Here is a 26,712-nt window from a genome sequence, read left to right on the forward strand (position 1 = left end):
GTTTTTTGCTTCCAAAATGAGTGTTTGAATATTACTGCATCCAGAGACCTCTGTTAGCTCCTACTGCCTGCTTTTCTGGTCATATGAACAGTTTCCTTGTGCCCTTAGCAACCTGCTTTTACTGTCTTCAATGTGGTGATGCAAACCAAATGTGAACTAAATTTTATTGGCATCTGGGTTAATTGCACTGTGACTCATCTTCTCCTGTATTACACCATTACACCATTACACCATTACACTGTAGAAAGACTTCTCTGCATCTACATTTCTGTTACCTTCTTCTCTGACTCATTAGAATCACAGAATGGTTAAGGTTGGAAGGGACCACTGGAGATCATCTAGTCCAGCCTCCTAGCTCAAGCAGGAAGCCCTAGAGCATGTTACTCAGGATTGCACCCAGATGTTTTTTTAATATCTCTAGTGAGGGAAACTCCACAACCTCTCTGGATAATCTGTTTCGTTGTGCAGTCATCTGCACAGGAAAGGTGTTCCTTATGTTCAGGTGAAACTTCTGTCAGTTTCTGCCTGTTGCCTCTTGTCCTGTTGCTCCACTGAGAAGAGCTTGGCTCCATCCCCTTGGGATCTTCCCTTCAGATACCTATAGACACTGATCATGTTTCAGTTGTCTCTTCTAGAGGCTGAACAGGCCCAGCTCCCTGAGGCTTTCCTTGTAGGAGATGGTCCAGTTCCTTGATCAACTTTGTCACCCTTTGCTGGAGCTACTCCAGGAACTCCACATCTCTCTGGTACTGGGGTGCCCAGAACTGGACGCAGCACTCGTGAGTCTCACACACACACCTAATGAGATGTGGCCTCATTAGGGATGAGTAGAGGGGACAGGATCACCTCCCTTGATATCCTGGCAGTGCTCTTCCAGGATACCTTTGGCCTCCTTAGCCACAAGGGCACTGCTGGCTTATGGACAGCTTCTTGTCCATAACCCAGACAGACTTCCAGGTCCTTCTCCACAGAGCTGCTTCCCAGCAGATCAGCCCAAGCCATGTACCTGTCCCCAGGTTCAGGACCCTGCACTTATCTTTGTTGAATTTCATGCAGTTCCCCTCTGCCCATCTCTCCAGGCTGAGGTCCCTCTGAAGGGCTGCCCTCTGGGGTATTGGCCACTCCTCCCAGCTTTGTGTTGTCAGTGAACTTGCTGAGGAAGCATTTGTCCCTTCAACCAAGTCATTGATGAAGAAGTTAAACAATACTGGGTCCAATATTGAACCTTCAGGGACTCCACAACTGACAGGCCTCCAACTAGACCCTGTGCAAATGATAATGACCCTCTGGGATTTGCCATTCAGCCAGTTCTCAATCCACCTCACCTTTCACTTGCCTGGTTCACATGCCTAAGTTTGCCTATGTGGATATGATGGGAGATAGTGTCAAAAGATTGGCTGAAGTCCAGGCAGACAATAGCCACTGCTCTCCCCCTCATCTCTCCAGCCAGTTGTCCCCTTGTATGCCCCAGCATAAGTTGCTATGCAGCTGTGAAGCATCTGAATCATCTGTGAAAAGTGCATGCTCTGAGAGGAAGATCATACTTACCACTGTTTAGCTGATTGAAATGGAGTTACATTTAGTTACATTTTTGTATAGGAAAATAAAATATGGCTTGGCAGCTGTTCAACTCTGACTTTTTTGTGTTGTTGGTAGTTTTAGTAGTATCAAATCTAACTAAATTGGACACTTAAGAAAAATCTGTATGGATTTTGTGGAAAACCACACATTTGCCAAAAAACAGGGTTCACTGAGCTGTTCAGTTCTCTTTTTCTGATTTGTTAGCCAGTATTTGGCAATTACCCGCAGCTGTAGGGCAGGAAGAGATAAGTGAAGGCAGAAGAGATCTGTGTCAGCTAGTTCATGTCATGTAAGGCAGGTCTTTGACAGCCTTCTTTCTGAAGAGCAATGTTAAAAAGTCAAGGTGATAGAAAAAAGCAATATTGGAGCTTTTTGTGATACTTAGAAAATATTTTTCTTCTCCTCAAATTCGCACTTGAAAGGGACACTGAAAGCAGTAGTTTAATTGATTTCTCGGCAGACATCAGGTGAGTAGTACAAAGAAAATGCACTTACTGGCTGTGTCTTCTCCCCCTGCCCTGTAGAGCTGTCCCACAATAACTTTCTTATGGTCCAAGAAGAGATCAGATAAAAAGGAAACATGGAAAAGGTTAGCATGTTTCTGCTCTTGTCTATCACAATTTTTGTACAGAGTCCCTCCACTCCCAAAGAAAGCAAAAATTAGAAATTTATTATTTAGAGTAGCTCTGAGTTTCACATTATGCTTCTTTTCCATGGAAGAGAAAGTGATTAATTTGTTTAAATAAATATGATACTTTTTGATCTGCTGGTCTGTGTAGAACAGTGGCATCTTCTTACACAGGGCTCAATTCCAAGTAATTTTTTGTCTTTCTTTTAAATGTCAGAGAACTTGTCCCAGTAGCTTCTTTCTGAAAAACCTCAGTTTCGTCTTCCTTTAGACACAGCTAAACCAAAGCATTCCTTCTTAAATGATTCCTCAAACTTGCCAAGTTTTCTTTCTTTGCGTGTTAATGCATCCACCCTAATCTGAGCCAGGATGCACTGATTTGGTTCCTTGGTACAAGACTGCTGATGCACAGAACCACAGCGATGGGGACGAAAGAAAAAACCACTTAAAAAGGGAAGGGTTCCTCCTTGATCACTGCAGCAGTCCCCTAGCTTTCATTTACTACTTACAGTGCCAAATAAGAATAAATTAAAAGATACAGAGGAAGAAGTATCTATTTTCAGGGAAGTTCTGCTTAAACACTGTTTTTATTACTGCTTTTGTTTCTTCTGCAGAGTGGGAAGGCCCCAGTTAAGGACATGTTCACAGATCTGAAAGATGGAAGGAAGCTTTTGGACCTTTTGGAGGGTCTGACGGGGAAACCTCTGGTAAGGGAAACATCTGAGCCATATTTCCATTTATTAGAAAAACCCAAATGAATGAAGAAACAAAACACAAAACACAAACTGAGGCATGTGATTTTTTAAAATTTTAATTTATTTAATACCCTGTTTTGCTTGTAATGTGTACTTGCTCTCTGCGGTTCCAGTGAAATTCCCATGAACTCTACTCATGAGCTACAGGGTCAGGCTGAAGGTTAACTGTGTAACCCTCTCTTGAGAGTTTACACGCTGTCTAGCAAAGCATGTAAAACCAGTGGTGTTATTCATATAGTGTAATAGAGATCTTTTAAAGGTCTGTTTCTGGATGATCAGGTATACCTGTCTTCAGCTGGATCCCTGTGGGCTTCTAGTAAGCCTGTGAAAGATCCCTTAAAAAAAAAAAAGAAAGTAAAAAGACAACAGCTAATAGGTAAAAATCTGCATCTCCATTGAAAAATTTTGTCATCTACAGACAGGAAAATGTTGAAAAATGCTCAAATTGTGTATGGGAAAGTGTGTGTGGCTGAAAAGTCTTCCCCTGCTAACAATGATGGCTCTTCAGAAAGATGCATGAGATATGGTGAAACCTGTGCCATTACTTGGGATTAATTTCTTGATTTCACTTATTATAATAAGTCCCAAATTTCTTTATGGACCTTATGAGGAATCTTCAGTCATATAAGATTTCATGTTACAAGCTTACCTTGTTTTTTAAGCAGATGTATTTTACTCGTATATTTAATAATTTGTGGTGTGTTTTGAAGTGTGCTGAAGACAATAGGAGTTTTTTTTGTTTCCAAGTTGCTTACTGTGTTGCAAGTTCAGCTCCATGCTCTTGCAGTATGATCACTTTCTGCCACAGGAATGAAATTATGGTGATTAAAAGCAAATGGAGTGGCAGGTATTGTCAAGAGTTGGAGGTTTGTTTTTTTTGGTGTTTTTTTTTTTTTATTATTCCCCCTGATATTAAAAGGAAGGGAAAGTCAGGAAGTGTAACTTCTTCCCAATATGCAAAGGTTTAGCAGGCTTTTGGTGCCAGAAAAACAAATTGCTGCTTGTTCTCTCTTAGGAGCCAAAAAATTTCAACTACTCTGGCAAATGTTCAAAAGCCTCAGATTTTCCCCAGGAGCTCTTTCTTTGCTTTTGCATTGCCAGTTTATAATTCTGTAGATGCTGGGAATAAAAGTTTTGAACTTGCTGAAGATGAGCTGAAACACATTTTGAATCCAAGCCTGTCCTGTGCCTTGAATTGGGGAATATTGTTCTGACCAGTTTTCATTTTGAAATTGTTGTGGATGATCTTGTTTGGTTTTTCTTACTACTACTAAAAGAAAAAAAAAGTTAAGATCTGGAGAACTTTTCTCTAGTTTTGCTTGGTATGTCCATTAATTCTGTTGTTGAAGAGATTGTAATTTTTTATTTTCAGCCTAAAGAACGAGGTTCCACACGAGTACATGCCTTAAATAATGTCAACCGAGTACTACAAGTCTTGCATCAGAACAATGTGAGCATGTTTTTCCACAACTTTTTGAGAGATTTTTTAGTTTACTGTTGTGTGTAAATGAGTTCAGAATGCAGAGAATAAAGATTTTTTGTACCTAAAATGAGACTTCATTGAGACAGGTAAACTGATCATAGTTTCTTACCTGATATAGAATTTCAGTGTCCAGCAATTTTGTGAGATCTTAAAATGCCAACTTAATAATGGTATTAAGTCACTAACTGCAGAACTGTGGTTTGTTGAGATGTGTGCTGCTCCCAAGAAAATGGTGCCTTGAAACTTTGCAATTGCAGAGCTGATGAACACAGCAGGATAAAAAAATAATTTCCAGTAATGCTACATAAGTTGTGCAGAAATCTGTAAGGGGATGGCAGGTTTCATGGATCTATTTTTTGTGTCCTGCTCTCAGTTTTGAGGAGGGTCTTTTCATTGACCTATCAGCTCTGTGTCAAACGTGTAGTGTTTCTGATTTGCAGCTTTGGTAACTGATCAAAAGAACAAACAAGCAAACAAAATAAAATCCTCCTTTAAGAAAAATTAAAATAATAATAATTTGGTTTAATACTTGTTTTACTGCCTGGAAGACAACTATAGTGACTATAGTGCTATAGTAAAGTGATTCTAGTTTTTCTTCCTTTTTTGAAGAGCAATTCCTGATAAGTGTGCTCTCTATACTTAGAATTTCTATTTGTGAATGTCAGGTCACTAAAATAACTTCATAAGAACATTTTGGCAATAAAATACATCAAATACAAGAAGGCATGGGCATATTTATATAAACTGCTGATTGACAGTGATACCAACATGCTGTATTATACTGCAATTTCCCCTCTGTGTTGGTGGACTAGTGTCATATTTCTTGGAAGCAGACAAAGCTAGCAGTGGGTTGTTTGTTTTTGTTCTTTGAGGTACTGTAAATATTGATTAACTTTTTAAAGGATAAATAATGAGTTTTCTTCAGCTTGAAATTGATTTATTGTACTATAACAATAAATGAAACAATACTGAATTGCAATAAATAATTATTTCTTCCTTAAGTTGACAGGATCTGGGTTTCTGGAAGTAAACAGATGGTCTTAGTTAGCTGAGGGTTGTTAAGGTCATGTACTTGATTTATGCCTACTGCTTAGCTTCATTAGAAAGTGTGTTGTGTGTTACGATGGAGGGAAAAGGCATCCACTGAGAAGCAGTTGCATTCTGTTGCTTGAGAGTTTGTGGGCTGTGCAATATTCATAACTTGTGAAATAATTTATAGAAGTGTTTAAATATATATTGCAAGAATCAGACCAACCTAGGGTGTAGGGGATCAAGTGATCCTGTGAACTTTGTCCTTTAAGTGGAAGGAACCACCTTTTAGTGGTTCCCAGTAAGGAATTTCTACTTTTTTGATTTGTCAATCAAATTAAAAAAAAAAAATTGTTGAGCAGACTTGCTTAACTTTTATTGTCCTATCAGATCCTTCCTGCTTGCATTTCTGTTGCTCAGTTTTGACTGCTGGTATGCACCTGTATATTAGAGGAGAGAATAAAACTCTTCCAGTGGAGTATCTTCTTTGGTGCCATCTTCTGTCATGCTGTTTAAGCAGTTGTCATGACAAATTCAGATGAACAGTTCTCTGTCAAGTCTGCTTTTCTCTGTAACTATTTACTTCAGAGCACTTCGTAATACTTGGCTGAACAGCCAGGGATGTGGGGTGGAGTTGTGACTTGAAGCTGTGATAACAGTGTTTAATAGAGAGTTGATCCAACCTTTCCAGGTGGACTTGGTGAATATTGGAGGAACTGACATTGTTGATGGAAATCACAAGCTGACGCTGGGGCTGCTGTGGAGCATTATCTTGCACTGGCAGGTGAGAGGCTGCTGTGAGATCTCTTCCTTTCCAGGAATCATGTACATTGTTCTGCTGGGATTTTTGCAAACCTTTCCAGGCTTTTGGTGGCAGAAAACACTGCTTCTATTTTGGGCTGGTAAATAAAGGCAGGCCAGTGTTTGGTTTCTGCTCTCAGTCTATTGGCTGCCTCCCATGATCTGTATTCTTGTATATGCCCAGTTGTGCTCAGCCACTCAGTTTAGTTCCTGCTGGTGTGAATTGCAGAGAGGCTTTTCGGGCTGAAGCACTGTATTTTTATTCCTTCCTCAAGGACTTGAGGCAGGTAGTGTTTTACTGTTTAGGTAGCTGTGTTTGGCTTGCATCTTTTATGCTGCTCCATAGGTTTGTTAGTCTCATAGATTGAATTGCTCCTGGTTTATCCAAGTATCTAGGAAGATCATTGAATTCACTTGGAGGGACTTTGGTAGATGTGTATGACTAGTACCCAAACAACAAACTACTTTTGTTGGAGGAGCAGATATATTCTTCTTGCAGAAAGCCTATACAAGCTGTATTTTTAGAGTTTGTTTACTGGTGGAAGCACAGCACAAGGCAGTGAGGAGTATTGTTTCCTATGCTTAGCACAGACAGCACCAAGGAGTGTGGGAGGATCATAATGTAAGAGTAATGTGTCATTATTACATGAAGCATCACTGGTTCTTGTAATCGGTAGAATGCAAACATGGCCTGAAGACTGCTGCTCCCAAATTTCATGTGAGGAATTGGAGTTTGATTCATAGCTTTTCATGGGGAAGACCCCTTCATGACTTGTGAAGTAATTTGGTTTTGTAAAGAGGAAATGGGCATATGTCTGTAAGGTGTACTTGTTGCTGTCTTGCAGGTAAAGGATGTCATGAAGAACATCATGTCAGATTTGCAGCAGACCAACAGTGAGAAGATACTGCTGAGCTGGGTTCGGCAGTCCACAAGACCTTACAGTCAGGTCAATGTTTTGAACTTCACCACGAGCTGGGCTGATGGACTGGCCTTTAATGCTGTGATTCACAGACACAAGTAAGTAGCAAACAGCTTATCTTCGACCTAGTGAAGTAAACAGCTTTTTTCCTGTGTCTTTATGCTTGAGCATTTGACAGCTTCTAGCTTATTTTGGTGATTCATTGTCCAGGTTTTTTGTTTGTCTTTTGTTGTGGCAACAATAGCAGTGGTGGGACATTGCCAGAGCCTCGATAAGGCTGGAGTGTAACATTGAGTTCCTGCACATGCACAAACACTTGCTAATTGGAGTGGATTTACATCCCACTTGCTATGCACTTTACAGCGACTATATTGAAAGGGTCTCTGTGGGGGAAGGGGGAGTTGACAGTCTCCTTCACCTGTGCTTCCTTCCTTCTGCCTCCCCTCCTCTGCAAATAGAAACATTTCTTCCATTGGATATTGCCATATAATTTTGATAAGAGGGTAAAGAATCTTCAAAATGAAGGAATGAGAGACTCTGTAGCTTTTCTAGTGTTTTTTAATATATCTTGCTTGGAAGACAATGTATGCAGCTCTTTCAGGAGAACTGTGGGGTAGAATATCAAAGGATAATAGAACACTTCAGGTACCTGTAGAGTTGGTTCATTATACTTTATAAGAAATAGTGTTAAAGCTTCTTTGCACAAGTCTTTTCTATTCTTTTTGATTTTTGAAGAACTCTTCAGTAGTTTAAATCATCATTACAGATCCTATTAAAGATGCATACCTTTTTTTACTTCGTTTTAAAAAATCTCCTCTTTGAGACGTAGTGGGCAATTCATTCTAATCCAGTGTCTCTTACATGAAGTCAGCTCATTGCTTTGCAAGGTCTGACTGTTCTTACCCATAAATAACCATTTAAATGTGGAAAGAGTATAATAATTTCTAGAATTTAACCAGACCTCCTGGCCACTAGGTATTTGATACAACAAATGCTTTACAAACACTCACGTTTACACCCAGCAGATGCAAAGTGTTTGCAGAACATACCTTGACTTTGAGCCCACTCTTAAGTGTGTGCCCATTTGGCCTGGTAACTGCAGTAGGCTCTGTCACAGGCTCGCTGGCTTCAGGACAGGTCTGCCCTGACATACCTCTGTGTCTTGTGGACCAGAGCTGGCTTGTGTTCAGCCTACACAGGTGTCTAAGGAGGGCCTGCACCGCACTGAGGGCTTCTGCAAGTTTGGAAAGAATGTTATGCAAAGACAGAGCAATACTAGCAAAGGTCTCACTGTAATTTATCGTAAGTATTACTAAGTCCCTTCCCTGGATGGTGTGAGCAGTAGTGGTGATTTTCCTACCAGCACCACTGCCTGTAGTGGCCTTGCTCTGCTGCTGAATGTGTGAAATTTTTGATGGAGAGTGTGCCAGCTTGAGACAAATGAAACCTAGGTGACCTGAGAGAAGCAGCAAAATTAGTTTTAAGCTGTTTGTTGTCCTTATTTTGTTATGATTATGTGCTTAGGCTTTGCAGGACCTGAAGTCTGTGAGCTCTGCCCTTTCCAGAGCACTGTTAAGTAGCAAAAGCCTCAGCTGAAAGCTTTGACTGAATAACTTTGCTTTCCTGTGGCTTCCTAAAATCTGGGTCTGAGCCTTTTATTCCCTATTCCTTGGAGCCTGACAGCTGCTGGCATGTCAGAATTCAGCTTTGTTGTCCCTGGGCACAAGTTCTTTAGTCAGAGAAGCACCATTTTCCCCACACTTTTGAGAAATCTTGAGCTGGGCTTCTCTTTTCAGCTTTGAAGTAGAGACTTTACAAGCACTTGCAAGGAGCCAAGGAGATTGGGGCAGGTTGCAGGAGTGATAGGACAACAAAGCTATTTAGCTTACCCAGACAGTAGTGCTTTCCTACCTAAGGGGCATTTTTCAGTACTGCTTTTTTATTTTAGTTTAATATGACACTTAAAAGAGGAGAATCTTCATGGATTCCATTAAGAGATTTAATATCTTTCTTTTCTCTTTATGTGTCTATCAACAATTGTTAGTTGTACTACCTCTTGACTATGATATCTCATAACTCTGTAACACCTGCTGCATGTAAGTAACCTATTAACCTCATGTAATTTTATTAGCATTTTACTGTACTGGTCTCTCTCATTTTCTAATATTAGCTTAGTTCCTCTTTGAATTAATTCTGCTTTTTGGTTTGATTTTCTCACTCTTAGGTGAGTACCTAGTTGCGATTTATTGAAACTTTTGTTTTCAAACTCAGAGTGTCTACTAAAGATTTACAGGAATCTGTGGTTACTCTTGTTGCTTTTGCGTGGATGTACAATATTCCACAAGTTTCTATGTGTATCTTTGTTCCTGCTCTTCCTGCTTTCTTCTGGCTTTTTGCTTCTCAGACTGTTGGCTTATGGCCTTCCTGTTTCACAAATGTAATGACTCGACAGATGATAAAGGATACTCTTAGGTCAATTTACAACTGAATCAAATATTAAAAGAATTAAAGGCAAGCCCATCTCTTCCTCCCCAAGTTCTATAAAGTACAGAATCGATAGCAGTGTTTTGATGAGAAGCCACTATTGCAAGAGGATGGAAGGTGTTTTAATGGCTCTGCAGCTGTGCTGCTGCAGCATTTGGCTGGTCATGCCCCATGGGTGTAGGTACCGCTAGGAATGGGCCCTGTTTGCTCCCTCTGCTTCCTGTTGTGTGCTCTGCTCTTTCCCCTTGAGACCCACCAGTGTGTTTTGGGTGCACAGCTGGACTGGAGGTGTCCTTGGGTTAACACTGATTTTAGATGAAAGCTGCTGACACTGCAAATTGATCAGCTTCTTGGCCTGATTTGCATTGTGACTCATGAGCGCTTGTGATGGGGTGTTTTCTTCTAGGCTGGTTTTTGTTATTGGGGGAAAAGACCACGGGGAAGGGTAAGTGAGTGGGGTGGAGACCACTGTTCCTCCTGGCTGTGGTGGTCTGGGGTGGTCACTGAGCCACATCACAAGTTTGGAACGATGTTTTCCAGGAACGGAGTGACTCTTGTGTGCCTGATACAGAAAATGTGTAGTAACAGTAATGCTGTGAAAGAAACCGTTGAGGAGGACTGGTCCAGGGATAAATTTTAAACAAAGCTTATATGTTCTTGCTAGTGGTATTTGATCTCCTGTTGCAGTTAATGACTTTGTTTAGGACACAGAATGGAAGGTGGATGTTGCTGTGGGCATGCAGTCAATTAATTTGATTGTCAGATTCTCACTAATAACTACAAATACATGCTTTTTTTTTTACATTTGTGTATATGCACTTATGTTGGTATTTGGTATATATGTGTATGATCTTGGGTAGCTACCATCATATGAATAACCTGATGTTCTGCAAGGTATGGAATTTTCTTTTGGATAAAATTTGCTTTCTTCCTTGTTTTGCTTTTACTTTTAGACCTGAGCTGTTCAGCTGGGATAAAGTTACAAAGATGTCCCCGGTTGAGAGACTGGAAAATGCTTTCAACATAGCCAAGAACCACTTAGGAATTGAGAAACTGTTGGATCCTGAAGGTGGGATATAGTTATTTTACTTGACAAGAAGTTTGTTTTGAGCTCTCTTGAAAGAAATTTCTTCTAGTGATACTAAGTATGGATAAAAATTCCATCACCTTTGTGCAGTGCTATTTTATTTCAAACCTTTTAATTTGTATTTAAAATAATGCCATTTGTAGGGGAAGAATATGCACATGTATAGGCTTTGGTGTTTTGAATATTAAGGTTTGGGTTGACTTTCCATCCAGAAACTGTCTGAGAGGTGAAGTTGGTGTGCTGGCTTTATTTCCTTTTAGGCAGGAGTTATGCTGCAAGCGTGTGTGCTTTTGAGGTGTAGTAGAGCATTCTGTAGAATGGGATGGTTTAAGAGCTCATAATTGATTATTTTTTACATGCACGCTGAGTAGCAGTAGCTGCCAGTGCTGTGAGTGCATACTGCCTAGGAATGCCTACCAGGAAACCTTTACGGCTCCTTTTTAAAATACTGAGCTGTTATAGCTCTGCTTTGAAGTGAGCCTCCAAAGATTCATTCTGTAAGACAAGATCTCAAACTTCAAGCACCATTTTCTTGTGGAAAAAAAAAGTATTAACTGAATGGGTACTGCTCATAACCCAAGAGAAGTGAACCTGGCTCAGTGAAACTCTTTCCAATGCGGAAAATAAGAAAACTATCTGACTAACAATGGAAAGTGGGATAGACCCTAAGTGGAAATGTTTGTTTATGTAGGATGTTGTCCTTGAACTACATTTCTGCTTGGGAGATGCTTCAGAACGATTTTCCCCAAACAGATTTTATTCCTTAGTAACTTCATGTCTGAGTTCTTGATCAAAAAGATCAAGACTTTTAATGTGAATTCACTTCCAAATGTAGAAAAGTTTTTTTTTTTTCATATTTTTTTCTTCCTTCATGCTACTTTTAAAGTATGTCAAACCTGGTCTCTAAGTTAAAAACTTATGAAAGTTAACAGGAGAATCTGTGATTTGTACAATATGTGAATTGTTACCTGTGTTCTAGGTAATGATTTAAAAAATTGTCTTCATTTATTTTTCCCCATGTTTTATCTTTTTGATGCAGATGTTGCTGTACAGCTTCCAGACAAAAAGTCCATTATTATGTATTTAACCTCTTTGTTTGAGGTCCTTCCTAAGCAAGTCACAATGGAAGACATTCGGGAGGTGGAAACCCTTCCGAGGAGATACAAGCAGGAGTGTGAGGTTGAAAAATTCAGCATGCAGCAGGTGTGTCTGTCATCAAAGTCAGCCTTTCTTTTTTTGATGTGTAATTTTAGCTAATCTTCATGTTTGTCAGTTATCTCTGGAACCTGCCTTCTGTCTTGAGCAACACAGGTGGGAAAATATGAAAAATCATAGCATCTTCTTTGTCATTAACTTCAGTTTTTCTGTCTTCCTTTTTTCTGATACATGTACAAAATCCTGTGTATTGAGGTATAAGTTCCATTTGTGTTATGCTGCTTTTTTTTTTTATTATTATTCTTTGTTTCATATGTCTTGATCAGCTGAAGAGGGTGGTCCAGAATCTTTAACTGAATTTGCCATGGAACTTGTGGTGGTCAGTGTTAGTCATGAGGTTTGAGTTGGTTTTGAGATTCACTGTTGAAGGAGGAAGATTAAAGTTGTATTTTCTATCCAGTTTCTTTACTAATGAACTTTCATTTTGACTTTGACCTTCTCATTAAAATGTATCCAATGATTACTTTTAACATTTTATGAAAGATTAAAAGAGATCTTAGTTGTTCTGTTTTTAATACCATTTGGGAGGGCATCTTCTGTACACTTCTAAGACATCTCTTTCCTCTTGGCTGCCTAGACTGTAGCACTTGAAGAAGACCGAGACAGTTCTAGAGCAGAGACTCCCAGCACAGTGACAGAGGTGGATATGGACTTGGATAGCTACCAAGTTGCTCTGGAAGAAGTCCTTACATGGTTGCTGTCAGCTGAGGATGCATTTCGGGAACAGGAGGAAATATCTGGTGATGTTGAGGAAGTCAAAGAACAATTTTCCACCCATGAAGTAAGCTTCTCTTGAAAATTCTTTTGTTGTGGTTTGGCTTCTTTTGTGTGTGTGTGTGTGTGTGTGTAAATAAGCTGCACAACTTCCATTTCCTAGTCTTTATTCAAGGCAAAATCAACCTTTTTAGAAGAACCTAGAGCGGAGCACGCTTTGAAACCTTAATGTATTTTGTTAAAATCTGCCTTTGGTGGCTGGCTTACTGGTGTGCATAATACAAAGGCAGTCTGATCCAGGCTGTCGTACCTCCCTGGTGCCAATTACTAAAAAGCCTGGTCAGCCTTATGCCACTTGCTGCTAAATGAGGGTAATGCTGAAATTGATAATCATGTCAATTTATTCTGCGATGATTAGGATAGTTTGTTTCAAAAATATATGTTGATGTTTCCAAATTTGGGTTTGACTTTGTTCTAAATCTGAACAAATGCCCTAATGTTGCTAGAAGTTTATTGTCATGTTAGATGTTTTAGTTTTCTCCTGTCAGCTTACTGTATAAAATAGAATATAGAATTTGAATGATAGTCAATATGAGGAATTTTTTCCTTGTGCTACAGTTTTAAAGCCATGAAGCAAAGGAAGAAGTGTTCTGGGTTTACAGTAAATATGTGTTTCTAATTCATAGGGTTCTAATTGCTTTCCTACAATACATTTCAGATCTTGTTTTATGTTCTGTCGGCCATAGGTAAGTTTCGTATTCTTGGTTGAGGGAAGAAGGCTGTCTTCTCCCAAACAGATCTTTCATTGAGGCGGTCAGCTTTTTTTTCTGATTTATTGAATCCAGAATTTTTCTAGTGCATGGAAAATCTAGTGTCAAGGAAAGGAACAGGTCTGCCATCTTCATGAATTTGATGGTGCCAGCTCATTCTACAGCACTGTTTCAAACATAATAATTTTTTAGGATATTTACCAAGTTATAAGCTCTGATAGGACCTCACAGTGATATCTGCTTGTACTATTTCCAGGGTTTTATGATGGAACTGACTGCACACCAGAGCAGTGTGGGCAATGTTCTGCAGGCTGGAAACCAACTGGTGGCCCAGGGAAATCTGTCACCCGAAGAAGAGTTTGAGATCCAGGAGCAAATGCTGCTGCTGAACTCCCGCTGGGAGGAACTCAGGGTGGAGAGCATGGACAGGCAGTCCCGGTGAGTTCATGGTACATAACCTCTTCTAGAGGTTCAGGACTGACCTCTGGTGCTTGCTGTGTTTTGGAGAATTTGGTTTGCATCCATTGGTAAGGCTTTTTTTTTTTTAGAATTAACATTGCAGTTTGTGACACAAAATCCACCTTCATACTTTCTAAGGTGAAACAAAAGGAATGAGTATAACTGATGGGGGGGCGGGGAGTTTGGTCATTATGTGAAGTAGTTTGTGAATTATGTAGCTGTGCCAGACTAAATACATGGTATTTAAATGCAGTAGTTACATAAACTACTGAAACAATATTAGAAACACATTTAAGTTTCTCAATACAGTGGATGTGGATATCTATGGGTATTTACACAACTAAAAATATTTTAGAATAATTTTTTCCTATATGTGGGTTAGCAGGGTAAGAGCTGCACATCAAGGGAGGAAACTGCATTTTGTTGCAACTCTCAGCCTTTAGTACCAGCAAACCCCCATTGGAAGAAACAATCCCTGATGTAAATTGCATAATTCATGAACATTTTTTATTGAGAAAGAAACAAGGATACTTATCTGTGTTCCTTAGCTTAATGGTGAAAATTTTATTTGATGATACATAACTATGTATGTATGGCCTTGCTTCTTTCCTATATGAACTAGAATTTAGTTCCTTTCCTCGGGAAACCTGTATCTGAAGTAACTCTGTGCTTCCCCCTGCAGCCTGCATGACGTGCTGATGGAGCTCCAGAAGCAGCAGTTGCAGCAGCTGGCTGACTGGCTGACAGTCACGGAAGAGCGCATTCAGAAGATGGAGTCTCAGCTCTTAGGGGAAGATTTGGAGTCACTTAAAAAACAGCTAGAAGAACATAAGGTAAACCTTTTGCCTGCTATGTGATATGTATAGGAGAAGTATTTGGAAGATGTGTCCATTGGTGGATTCCTTAACTGAAAAACTTGATTGTGTCAGAAGTCATATATGGCTGCATTTGGTGTTTGGAAAAGGATGGTGATGGTGTAGAAAGGAATTAGAAGCCTTAACTTCATACTTGAGCACTGCTGACTAGCAGGAACTATTATATTTGCTTCATGCAGTAAATGAAACCTTTAGGGAAAATTGTTACCCTTTGTGCAGAGAATAAGGCCTCTCCTGGTAAACTGTTGGTGTGAGGAACAGTATGAAAGGTACTTTGGACAAACTTGCCCTTAATGACTGGCAGGCATTGCTAAAGTCTGCTTGAGACTTGCACATTAAAATAATGTGGGAGTTAAAATGATCAGGGCCTTCCAAGTCACTGATTCCCTGCTTTTACAGGAATTGCATTCTGAGGGGATGCTTAGACACTGCTTTTTGATGTGTGCAATATTTTGAAAGTGGTTTTTCTCTCAATTGACTTTTTGGGTTCAAGTCCAGCTTTTCTATCCTGCAGTGTTTTTTGTGAAGGAGAAAGATGTCCTTTTGATATTTGTCATGGTTGCAGCTTTCCTTTTCATGCGCAGTGCTGAGGTTTGACCTTCTCCCCAGCATGGGACATACCTCACAGAACAAGAACACTGGAGTATTTTTTGTCTGTGTAGTTTCCTGTCCCACATTTGCATTCTTTCCTTTGTTTTCAAAGTCTGGGGAGTTTGAGGCATGTGTTTCATAGAGTAGCTTAGGATATGCTGGGATAAAAAGTGACATTTACAGTACTGTAAAGGTGTGTTGATCTTGCAGAGATATTTTATAGTTGGCTTTAGCCATGGAATCTGTTCTTCTAGAAGTTGTATGAATATTTAAATCTACAGATTGTTTTAAACTAGTCAGGACTGCATGTTTTCTGCATTTTTTGACTTCTTAGGAGTATCATGGTCAGTTATTGCACTGTTGATGCTTATGAAATTATATTGTCAGTTCTTAAGAGATGAATGTTCTTAATGATTTCTGTTTGGCATGCCCTATGTTCCTTTCTTATTAACAATGGCAGCTTTGTGTAGCAACACTTAAGCTCTCCTACCTATAATATCAGACATATGGAAAGTCAATGAAGTTGTCATCTCATTCTCCTAGTCAAGTATGGGGCATACAACTTAAAGCACTCCATCTTTTACAGCATTTCATCAGAATGGTTTGGGGTTCATTTCTAGCAGCCTTTTGCTTACATTTATTCGAACTGTGCAGGGATTCCCAGTGGTAAAATCTGTGCTTAACTGTTGAATCTGAAGAACCAAAGTTCCTTTACCACAGCAGCTGTGATAGTCACTGTGGCCAAAATAGCAGATTAGCAAATGCATTCAAAGTTGGTAACCTCTGATTTGTTCTTGTAGAGCCTGCAGAGTGACCTAGAGGCAGAACAGGTGAAGGTCAACTCCCTAACACACATGGTGGTCATTGTTGATGAAAGCAGTGGGGAAAGTGCAACAGCTATTCTGGAGGAACAGTTGCAGGTAAAATCTTAGAGCCCTCTTTTTTTAAAATTGTAGTATTAGGCAATTTGCATGTAATTGTTAATCAAAATTTTTGTGTTTGAAGACAATTTATCTTTGAAAGTAATTTAAAATAACACTTTCTTGAGGAGTAATAATAAGTTAAAGAATTACTAAATCAGCTCAAGCTAAAACCTGCAACATTGCTTTGCAATTCATGTAAGTTATTTTCCTTAGGAAGTTAAAATCTGACAGGAAAAATATTTGAAGACATGAACACAATTTATCTAGGGAATATCATATGAAGTCTTTTCCTGTCACTTAGGACAGTAACCTGGAGTACAGTGAGTATGAGACAGAATTTTTTCAAGCAGAATTCATGCTACTTTGTTCACTCCTTTTTAAGTCAATCAAATAGCTCAAAGACTTGAGCAAAAGCAGAGTTAGGGCCATTGGTAAGTGTTTTTGAAAGTGTTAATCTCCAGCTCTGGCAATGCAGCAATAGCAGTAATGGATGGGGAAGTAGATAACACTGTAGAAAGTTGTTCATGTGAAGTAGAAATAATGCTTTTGAATATCTGGTTTTGGAGTTACTTTGTGAGGTTTGTGATCATTCCTGAGTGTTTTGTGCTTTTGTAGAGGCTTGGTGAGCGGTGGACAGCAGTTTGTCGTTGGACTGAGGATCGGCGGGTCAAGCTGCAAGAAATTCAGCTTTTATGGCAGGAACTGCTGGAAGAACAGGTGAGCAGCTGTTCAGTTTCTCAGCGTGACTGGTCGATTTGTGGAGGGCAAAAAACAACAAACCAAAAAAGCCCAAACAGTCAAACCCCTGACTGGGGTTGAGCAACTCATGGAAAAGAAACCTTGAAGACCTAGATTTTGTTATTGTTTGGGTTTCCAGTGCTTTTTGAGGACTAGAGTAGCTCTGAAGTGGAAGAGAAGTATTTTTTCAAAGTTTAAGAATAAAAGTTTATAACTCCTTATAAAATAATTTCCAAGGTATCTTGTAAAATGTCCAAGAAGTAGGAATATCTGTGATACTTAAAAAATTCATTGTCATTCTCCTATCTGGTAGTTTTGTAACTACAGAAATCTTCCTAATTAAGGTATATGTGCTTCCAGCATGAACACATGTACACAGTTGTGCAATAGTAATCAATAGATAACTATTTTAAAAATCAGTAACATCGAGCATTTGGTCACTCTAGCAAAGCATGCAGCTTGTTTAATTTTGCTGAGTTCAGGTCAACCGTTGAATTATGAAGAAGATGGCCCTGTGATTGTTTTCTAGCTCTGGTATTGTGTATTTTACATATAAAATACTGCTCAAACACAAATTAACTGATGGCATAAAAAATATGGTAACACAGTTACATGTGCTGTTTTCCTGCCTAGTACTTGAGGTTGTTTCATTTCTCAGCTTAAAATATGTGATGTTTTTGTCTTTAAAGGTTTTACTGAAATTGGGGTTTTTTTTCTTAATGGATGATATTTATCGCTGTAGGCTGTTGTTTAAACAAGGCAGTACTCACAGGTTGTTTAGACATTTGAAAGAAGTAGAACAGTGCTGGTATAGCTACTGGTATCAGTTGTTGCCTGGTTTCTTTGACAAAGATGTTTTGTCTGCGTTCTTTGGGGCTGCATGTGTGTTTCTCCCTTACCCCTCCTATATCTGTTTGTAGTATATTGATAAGCTGAATTTGTAGCTCATGTGACCTTGTTGTTAATATGGACCCAAGGTTAAGATTCTGGTTTATCCCATGCCAAGTATTTGTTTATATATGTTTCTTTAAAATAATGCTTTGCCAACTGTGTATGTGTAACCAGAAAATTGTGTGCTAATGTTTTCTGGCAACTCTTGGGCATGGTAACTCGGAGTTGAGAAATAAGGATTCCCCCAAAATCCTTGCTGTGTATGTTTGAGGTATGGACTTCAAGTGCTCTTATTTTTGATGACACTATGTCATCATGTCAACATGTTTGTCCCCTTCTACCCTTACATTTGTTTGGGGACCATTGCAATACTTTTTAAAAGTGCCATAATTGGTTGGAGCTGAACTTTTGAACTCAGCTTTTTAAAATTTGTGTGTAGCTATGTTGCTCTGTAAAAGTGAAGCAATTGGTGTGTTTAATGTAGAATGTCAGATAGCAAATAATGAGGAAATAGGAGTTTGTTTTAGGTGGTTTAGATGAGCCTTTTTGTACTCGTTCACCTGAACAATGCATTTATTACTAACAGGTTTCAATTACAAATCCTCAAGAATGATCAAGTGCCTTATAAAAATTACTGTCTGAAACTACTTAAAAATTGAATACAAACACTTTGGTAACACAAAAGTAACCAAAACACTTAGTTACAAGCATTTTTTATTTTGCCCAACCACATGGAGAGATGAGCAACAGTGATGCATCAGCCTTTTTGTGGCTGCCTAGAAATCTTTTGTACACCACATTGTCAAGTCAACACAATCCTTACCACTCAGGAAACAAACTCCTCAGTCAGTGCCAGAGACTTCTTAGCACTGTGGTAATTATGTTTCAGTTTTCTAGGGAGAGTTATCCTTGACTGCTGATTTAGCAGAAATTAACTGAATGCATGAAGGGTTTTTGCGCTCCTCTTATGCATAAAATATGTTGGCTGGTATGCCAGCATGATTTTTCCAGAGAGTATGTGGTGTTATAATTCTTTTTTCCACAGCCTTATGGCATTTCCACCACCATCATATTTCCTGTCTGTATATTTTGCATATTGGTTTACATTGGAAATGTAAACTGCCTTAGCCCTGTGGCCCAAAGTTGTTCTAGTAAGTTCTGGGACAATGCCAAAAATATATATCTAGAATGGGGAGCCTAGTGGCTGTTGTAAAGTGTGTTGTTCAAAGAACAAAAAGGTCTGTCCTGCTGTATGATTTGTTTTTAAACAGAGAGGAACAGCAGTACGCCAGTGGCTGGGCAACTGAGCTTGATAGAGAGGTGGGCGTCCTAGTCGATGGAGATTGCTGTCCAGCTGCAGAATTATGTGGGAACGTAACATAGAATACATAAAATCCTTCCTGGTACTTGATGCCAGTTATTGCTGGTGCTACTACAGGAGTGCTGTGTGGCTGAAGAGAAGTGAGACCCAGGGCAGGTTTCCTAGGAAAAAAATGGAAAAAAAATAAAGATCCCTGAGTTAGAACTATTCAGAGCAGGCCACTCCAGCTTCCAGCAGTTAATGAAATAGGATTTGCTGCAGTTGTTTTGCAGTTGAAAGTAGGTACCATAAACAGGCAGGTGACTAATTAGTATCTGAGTCTTTGATCAACTGCCTGGGCTAAAAGAAATATGAATTACTAGTGGTGTAACTTCTGTGGGAAAATGTTTGTGATAGCTGTGTTTGAGTCAGAGGAAGAAGGGTGGAAAAAAAAGCATACATGCTATTTTGACATATTCTAATATGATTTATAAATCTTATGTTAGCTTTATGGTGGATATCTGTTTGCTGTATAAATAATTTTGGGGGAGGTGTGCTCTGGTATATTGAGAAATGGTTATGTTGAAACTGTTTTGCTGGAAGTATTACTTACTTCCCATATCTGATATTTTTGTCCTCTTTTATGTGCTATTTTTGTTAAAGTCAACTGAAATTCCAGCATATAAAGACTGCAGAACTGTGCTTTGAATGCAAAGATCTTAAAGAAGCAATTCTCAATAGCTGTTTGACAATCTTAGTATTTTCTTGTGCTCTTTTTCTTATGATCTGCAGTGCTTATTGAAAGCTTGGTTAACTGAGAAAGAAGAGGCTTTGAGTAAGGTCCAGACAAGCAACTTTAAAGATCAAACAGACCTGAGTGTGAATGTTCGAAAACTAGCAGTGAGTACTGATATCCTGCTCTGTCCCATCAAATCTCATAGACTAGATGAGTGGCAAATTACTAGTTTGACCCTAGTAGGAGCTGTGAATGCATGATACATTAGAAGCCAGGCCAACATTCTTTCCTTGCCAGATTCTTGCACTTGAATTTAAAAAATATGTATTGCTTACTCCATGGCCATTCCATGTTGGTGTGCCAAAATCTGGAACAGCTACCCTAGATTTTTGACAGGGTTTGGATGTTATTGCAGGCTACCAGTCAGCTGTGCTTTCCAAAGTATAGGTTTGGGGTGTGGGCTTTTTTAAATTTCATTGGAGTAGCTTGTACCTGAACTAATAATTTGTAACTGTTACTAAAGAGATACTGCTGGTTGCTCTTAGCTGTGGAATTAAAGCTTAGGGGAAGTGGAATACTTGACGTCATATTTTAATCTTTTCTTTTAACTACAGATTTTAAAAGAGGACATGGGTATGAAACGACAAACACTAGACCAGCTGAATGAACTAGGTCAGGATGTGGCCCAAATCCTTGGAAATGGCAGAGCATCCAGTAAAATTGATCAGGATCAAGAAGAACTAACGCAGAGGTGGGACAGTTTGGTTCAGAAGCTAGAGGATTACTCTAACCAGGTATTTACTTTAGGCTTTATTACTTTCTAGCTTTTTATATGACTGTATGTATGCAAACTTCACTGTGTCAGCAAAATTGTCTAGGCATCAGGCTGGAGAGGTAGTTGAGTGCTTTTTCACGTGGGGCTGACAAAGCTGCCTATGTTTTTGGTCTCCAAAAGCCCAAGTTGTTAACCTGGCTAGTACTATTACTCCTTTCTCACACAGATTAAGCTTCGTTTTTCTGATGAGTAAAGCAGGCTGGGCATGTATTATCAGTCAATGCAAATGCCTTTAAATATTGTAAGAGTGCTGGGACTGGATTAAATCTGATACTAAAAGAAAACAATGGCAAAACCCAAACCGCAGAATAGATAAATAAATGGGAGTTATGCAAGTATTTATGCTTTGTGAGTATGATTTCTTATCTGTTGAACATAGAGTAGTTGTTTGTTTGACATGTAACGATGATAGCCAAGCTGGATTGTTCAATGTTTATTTTAGTATTTTGAGTGCTTGGTAATGTTTTTATTTAGAAAGAACTCCTACTAGATTCTGAGAGAGTTTTATTTGACAGCTTTATAACTCATATGTGCTTTTTTTTGTGATATTAATATGTTGTTATGGTGAAAACCATGGCACTAATTCATGATCCATTTAGGGTATAGTGAATGAGTTGTGCAGTCTGAGTAGGGGTTCTTTTCAGCCATGTGGCTTTAATTTGTTCTTGTGTTTGAGTCAAAGCACTAGAGAATGCCAATTCCTGTCTCCAGCCCTTCACTCCCCTTAAATATCAAGCACATACTTAGAATTTACAGGTTGAGTCTCCTGGGACTTACCTTATAACCTGATAAAGAGCATGGGAGGTTTCTATTGACTTGAGTGAGTTTTAGGGTCAAAATCACTATGTATCAGCTCTTTGAGATCTAGGCTTGGTTTTATGGAGTGAAAATGCAAAATGTAGAATTGCTATCAATAAACTCCAAGTACCTTGGTTCTTTTTGTGAACAAATTATGAAAGAAAATACATACACATTTTGTTAATTGTAGTTCACTTGGACTTGAATGATTCTAGTTGAACTGAGAATTTTGATGCTTGGTTTCCATCTGTAAAATGAGAATAATGATCTTTTTCTCGGAGTGCACCTGTGATAAAGGTGCTTCATGACAGCTCAGTGTGGTCATTTGGGGGAGTGAATGAACAGGCTTTTATGACTGAATAAAAGAAAATAAGAGAAAGCAGTTCAGCTTGAGTAAAAATGTTACATAATCCTTGCCCTAAATTATTTTGTGTAGGTAACTCAAGCTGTAGGAAGCGTAGGAATGTCACAGGTTTCACAGAAGACTGCTGCAGAAACACCATTGAAGGAACAGGTAGTGGTTAAACAGTCCAGACAGGAGTTGCCCCCACCACCACTCCCAAAGAAAAGGCAAATTCCAGGGGACAGTGAAGCAAAGAAAAAGTAAGTATATGTCACTGCCATTTTCCCTTACTCATTAGATGCTACAGAGACTGTCTTGGCTTTTGATTCTTCTTCTATGCAAGTGAGCAATACTTAAGTTGCAGTTGTGAGGTTCGGCCTGGGGGCTTGACTAGATTACCTCCAGTCATCCCTTCCAACCCTGACAATTCTGTGATTCTCTGAATGGGAATGTAATGTTATATACAGCCTTGTTTTCAGAGCAACAGAAAATCTGTGGCTTCCATTAATTTAAAAGGAAAACAGGGATGTTTTGTTTCTCATAGAAGCAGGTCTTCAGTCCTTTGTACCTCAGCTCCTTTGCTGAAAATATAGAATTATATTTGCTTTCCTTAGGAAAAATGTCTTTTCATCTTTGCTTAAAAGGTGGCATTTTGATTGATCTATTATTTATTTCTAATCTCCATAAAATATATGAGAAAAATGGAAGAAACTGCACAAAAAAAGAGGCTCAGAAACATTTTCCATCTCCCTTGTATTTAGTAGTAAGAATAATATTACACTGGTGTCTCCTTTGACAAGTGTTTCTGGAGTGGCTGGCTGGTTTGCCTATATAGACTCATAGAATGATTTGGGCTGGAAGGGACCTTAAAGCTCACCTCATTCCAACCTCCCTGCTGTGGACAGGGACACCTTGCACTAGACCAGGTTGTTTGGAGTCCCATTCAACTGGGTCTGGAACACTTCCAGGGATGGGGCATCCATAGCTTCTCCGGGCAGTATCTTGTCACTCTCCTACTGAAGAATTTCTTCCTTATATGTGATCTGAATATACTCTCTTTCACTTTAAAATTTACTCCTTGTCCTGTCAATACACTTCCAGATCAAGTCCCCCTCCACTTTTCTTGTAGCCCTCCTTTAGGTACTGGAAGGCTGCTATCAAGTTTTCCTGGAGCCTTCTCTCCTCTTAGGCTAAGCAATGTTTAATAATTTGCATTGAATTTTCTTTATTAACTAGCATACCTAAAATTAAAGGAATTGTTTCAAGGTAAATTAAATGCTGTATGCTCAACATTCTTCTTTTTGTGTGGAAGGTATCTCTTCAGCTTTATACCGGCTAGCGCTTGTATTTCAATGCCTTAGAAAGCCTCGAGCAGCCTTGAGAGGTAGCACGGGCAATCTAGCACTTTAGTAGCTCTAAAATCGGTACCTGAATCAGCTGCAGAGCAAATACCATCAGCAGAAGCAAAGAGGGAGAAATATAGCTCCCTGCTCGCTCAATTCCCTGCAGTTAGAAGCTTTCAAATGAGACAGACGACCAGAGATGTTTACAGGAAGGTAGCTGAGCTGAGAGAGGGCGTTTGCCTCCCCTCGACCATCTTTATTAGGAGAAGGGGAAAGGGGAGGACTGGGGGCGGACCCGGGGTGAGCGGCCAATCAGACACTGCTGAAGAGTCTGAGTTACATTTGGCTTTGCCCGCGCTTGGAACAAAGGAGCTCAGAGCACATGTCTTTGGGAGGGGGGAGGGGAAGCTCAAAACAGGCAGCAACATTTTTGTGCTTGGCTAAGGAAATTAGCATTTCCATGAACTGTTACTGGTTTAAATCATTGTCAGGTCATTTAGAGATATGATAGAGGCTGCATCAAGACTAGGGAGTTGCTGTGCTAGGTGATGTGTATTTGCACAACGAAGAAGAGATGTTTATTCATTTTTTCTGGAGGATGAATGGAGGTTTGAAGGGGTGAGGAACCTGCCCAAACCCTCTTGAGGATACTGGTCAAACTGTCCAAGCTCTGGTGGGGGTGGTGTCTGCGTGTGGGTGTCCCAGGGCAGTAAAGCAGTCAGCAACCCATTTAGATTTTGAGAGCAAAAAAAAAAGTTTTATCTGTCATCTGTTTTCCTAGAGTTCAAAACTGCATGAAAAACAGTTTTGGTGTGTTTCCATTTACTTATGTTGAAACCAACAAATGACCAATAAGTGGAATTTTCCCACGGAAGGTTTGAGAGATTGACAGTTGCATTTATTGGGGTGCTGTTATTCCATGTTAGGATTGACACTGTTAAATAGTGTAATTGTAATATGACCTGACTTGTGGTCTGTACAGTGTATCTGTCCATCTCTCAAGTTCTGTACAGTACTGGTTAATTTGAGAGTTGATTGGGGTTTTTTTTTCATGGTGTCAGGTTGTAGCTTAGAGGTTGGAAGAATAAGAAAGTTGTTAGCATAGGTATGTCCATTGTAGACAAAACCAGTAGGCTATAAACTAATCTTTAGTCAGGGAAGTGTACAGAAATGTTTGTCAGCTGTCACTGCCTGTGTCAGCTTTTCCTTCACAGAAAATAGTGTTGCAGACTTATAAAACTTAGAACTGCAATTCTTCTTTGTCTTGTTCTTGAAGTTTAGTTCATTGCTTTCAAAATACTCAGCATTGAGAGATCTGTTCTGTAACATATTAAAACAAACAGTTATCGTTTGTGTGAAGCTATGTGTAAAAGAAGAAAGGAAAGATAAATTGCCTCATATATTCTCAATTTGGTCCTGAAGGCTAATACTCTGGGTATAATTTTTATTATGGTAGGCTTTTGGAAGTCTGTCTCCACTCTACTTCCTGTGGGTGGTAATATGAGAAGCATGAATTTTGTGTACATTGTTGCTGGTTTGGGATCAAATAATGCGCTGAACTTTAAGACTTTTGATTTTTAAGACAGAGTGACTGAATGGGGAAAAAATGAAACAAAAACCAAAAAACAAACCACTGTCTGACCTTTTAAACTAGGTTTGATGCTGAAAGTGCTGAGCTCTTGAACTGGATTTCGAAATCAAAATCTGCCATTCAGGCCGCAGACATCAAAGAATATAAGAAGATGAGAGAGACTTCAAGCATGAAAGAAAAGTTGAAGGTAAAATGGGGAGATAGAGCATGTTTCAGTGAATAGTATACTTTGTATCTAAGCTGCCTGTCAGCTGGAGGTGTGAGCTGATCCACATGCTTTGAGGGGATTAAGTCTTTTAGTTAAATAGTTTCAGAACTGGGCATACATGGAAATCTCTGACCAGCTGGACACATTTTTTGCTGGTGGTATTGCATAATCCAGAGGAAATTTTAAAAATGTGTACTACTGCTGTCTCCTTTGGAGTTCTGAAAAAATGTCTGTCTTCAGGATTATTATCTTTTACACTAAGTAGCATATTTTGGTTTCATGTTTCACAGTTGGAAATGGCCTTGATTGACACCACTTATATAATTTTGGTAGAGATAGGCCAGTGGGGTGCTCAGAAACTCCTTCAATCATGCTGTGTCACTCCTCAAGCGTTGTATCACCCAGGGTCTAAAGTGGTTTGTTGTTTACAATGCTTGGACACATTGTTTGCTCTATTAATTTTGGAGAAAACCTGATTGTTACAGCTTGTGTGCAATATTGCTGACCTGCAAGACACACTACATAATTTTACAGAAGCTTGTGGGAGCTGTGAAATAGCCATTTTATTATCTATTCCTTCTGTGTCAGGAATGTATTCTTGCCTTTTTCTGGTTCTTGAGCATGCTTAGTTAATGAAGGCTTACTGGAGCTTTAGCAGGAGCTGAATCTGCTTTTGAAATCAAAAACAATACTTAAAAATATGTATAAAGAGGCTCCTCCTTAGTGCTGTAGTGCAAAATGGTGCCAGTAGGAATGTTTGGAATGAAAGTACTGTTGGAAATAAAAACCAAAACAACCATCCCAATATTTTATTTATAGATCTTTATGACTGTTTATAGCTCCTTAAAAAAGAGGCTCTGAAATGAACACCAGGTTCCCATGAACAGTACTGTTTTTAAATGATTGGACTGTAAGTGGATAGGATAGAGTTTGTTCTTCCCAGCTGTGCAAATAAGTGCATGTTTCTGAATTTACTGTAGCAAGTCTAAATCAGAGTAATGACCTTTGACATGAGGTTCAAAAGATTTTAGTTTGGAGATACTTCGTTGTAATCAGAGGATATTGAAGTTGTGGTTTTGCGGCCAAGGAGCTCATGTTTCCTCTGTGGATGTATTGTACCTATTGACTCACAAAGGAATATTCACCAATATGTATAACTTGTGGGAGGACCTTGATCCTTTAAAAATCTTGGTAGTCAGAGAATTTCCCTCTCCAAATCTTTGAAGGAGAGTAAAGCACTATAGCTTATGAGAGTGGATTACTAATGTGCTATACTTCTTGCTGTTTGGACTTCTAGGAAACAGCTCTGTTGTTCCCTTCTACTGGAAATCACAGTAGAAACTGTAGAAATGAAGACTATTAAGAAGAAGGTCTTTTCTCCACTGGTTCACATTAGAGAATTACAATTGAATTTTTGATCACAAGTGACTTGTTTTAGCTGTTGTCCCAATATCTTATTTCACATTGTGGGATCATCAAGCTTTTAAACAGTATTTTATTCCTGGTGCTGTTGTACTGATCTCTTGCATGCCTGGTACTTGTGAGAGCTAACTCCTTTTGTATTTGTTTTCTGAAAAGCAGACCTAACATGCACCTCAGAACGTGTTGTATCTA

At 39.2% G+C, this 26,712-nt stretch overlaps 1 protein-coding gene across 5 annotated transcripts in view; it reads left to right on the forward strand.

Annotated features, from left to right (window-relative positions):
* The window catches only part of UTRN (utrophin), a 356,635-nt gene that overhangs the window by 69,530 nt on the left and 260,393 nt on the right, over positions 1–26,712 (forward strand). For 4 of the 5 annotated variants that reach the window (XM_048296202.1, XM_048296200.1, XM_048296204.1 and 1 more), the window contains 15 exons: positions 2,824–2,916; positions 4,337–4,414; positions 6,168–6,260; positions 7,123–7,295; positions 10,635–10,750; positions 11,808–11,971; positions 12,561–12,764; positions 13,724–13,905; positions 14,609–14,759; positions 16,193–16,312; positions 16,931–17,032; positions 20,037–20,144; positions 20,595–20,774; positions 22,050–22,216; positions 24,954–25,077. In XM_048296202.1, coding sequence (XP_048152159.1) covers positions 2,824–2,916; positions 4,337–4,414; positions 6,168–6,260; positions 7,123–7,295; positions 10,635–10,750; positions 11,808–11,971; positions 12,561–12,764; positions 13,724–13,905; positions 14,609–14,759; positions 16,193–16,312; positions 16,931–17,032; positions 20,037–20,144; positions 20,595–20,774; positions 22,050–22,216; positions 24,954–25,077 — 2,055 coding nt within the window. Of the gene's footprint in view, positions 1–2,107; positions 2,171–2,823; positions 2,917–4,336; positions 4,415–6,167; positions 6,261–7,122; positions 7,296–10,634; positions 10,751–11,807; positions 11,972–12,560; positions 12,765–13,723; positions 13,906–14,608; positions 14,760–16,192; positions 16,313–16,930; positions 17,033–20,036; positions 20,145–20,594; positions 20,775–22,049; positions 22,217–24,953; positions 25,078–26,712 lie in introns of those variants that run through there. The other variant, XM_048296203.1, reaches the window with a different exon arrangement.

The sequence above is a fragment of the Corvus hawaiiensis genome, chromosome 3 (assembly GCF_020740725.1).
Source record: "Corvus hawaiiensis isolate bCorHaw1 chromosome 3, bCorHaw1.pri.cur, whole genome shotgun sequence".
Classification (NCBI taxonomy): Eukaryota; Metazoa; Chordata; class Aves; order Passeriformes; family Corvidae; genus Corvus; species Corvus hawaiiensis.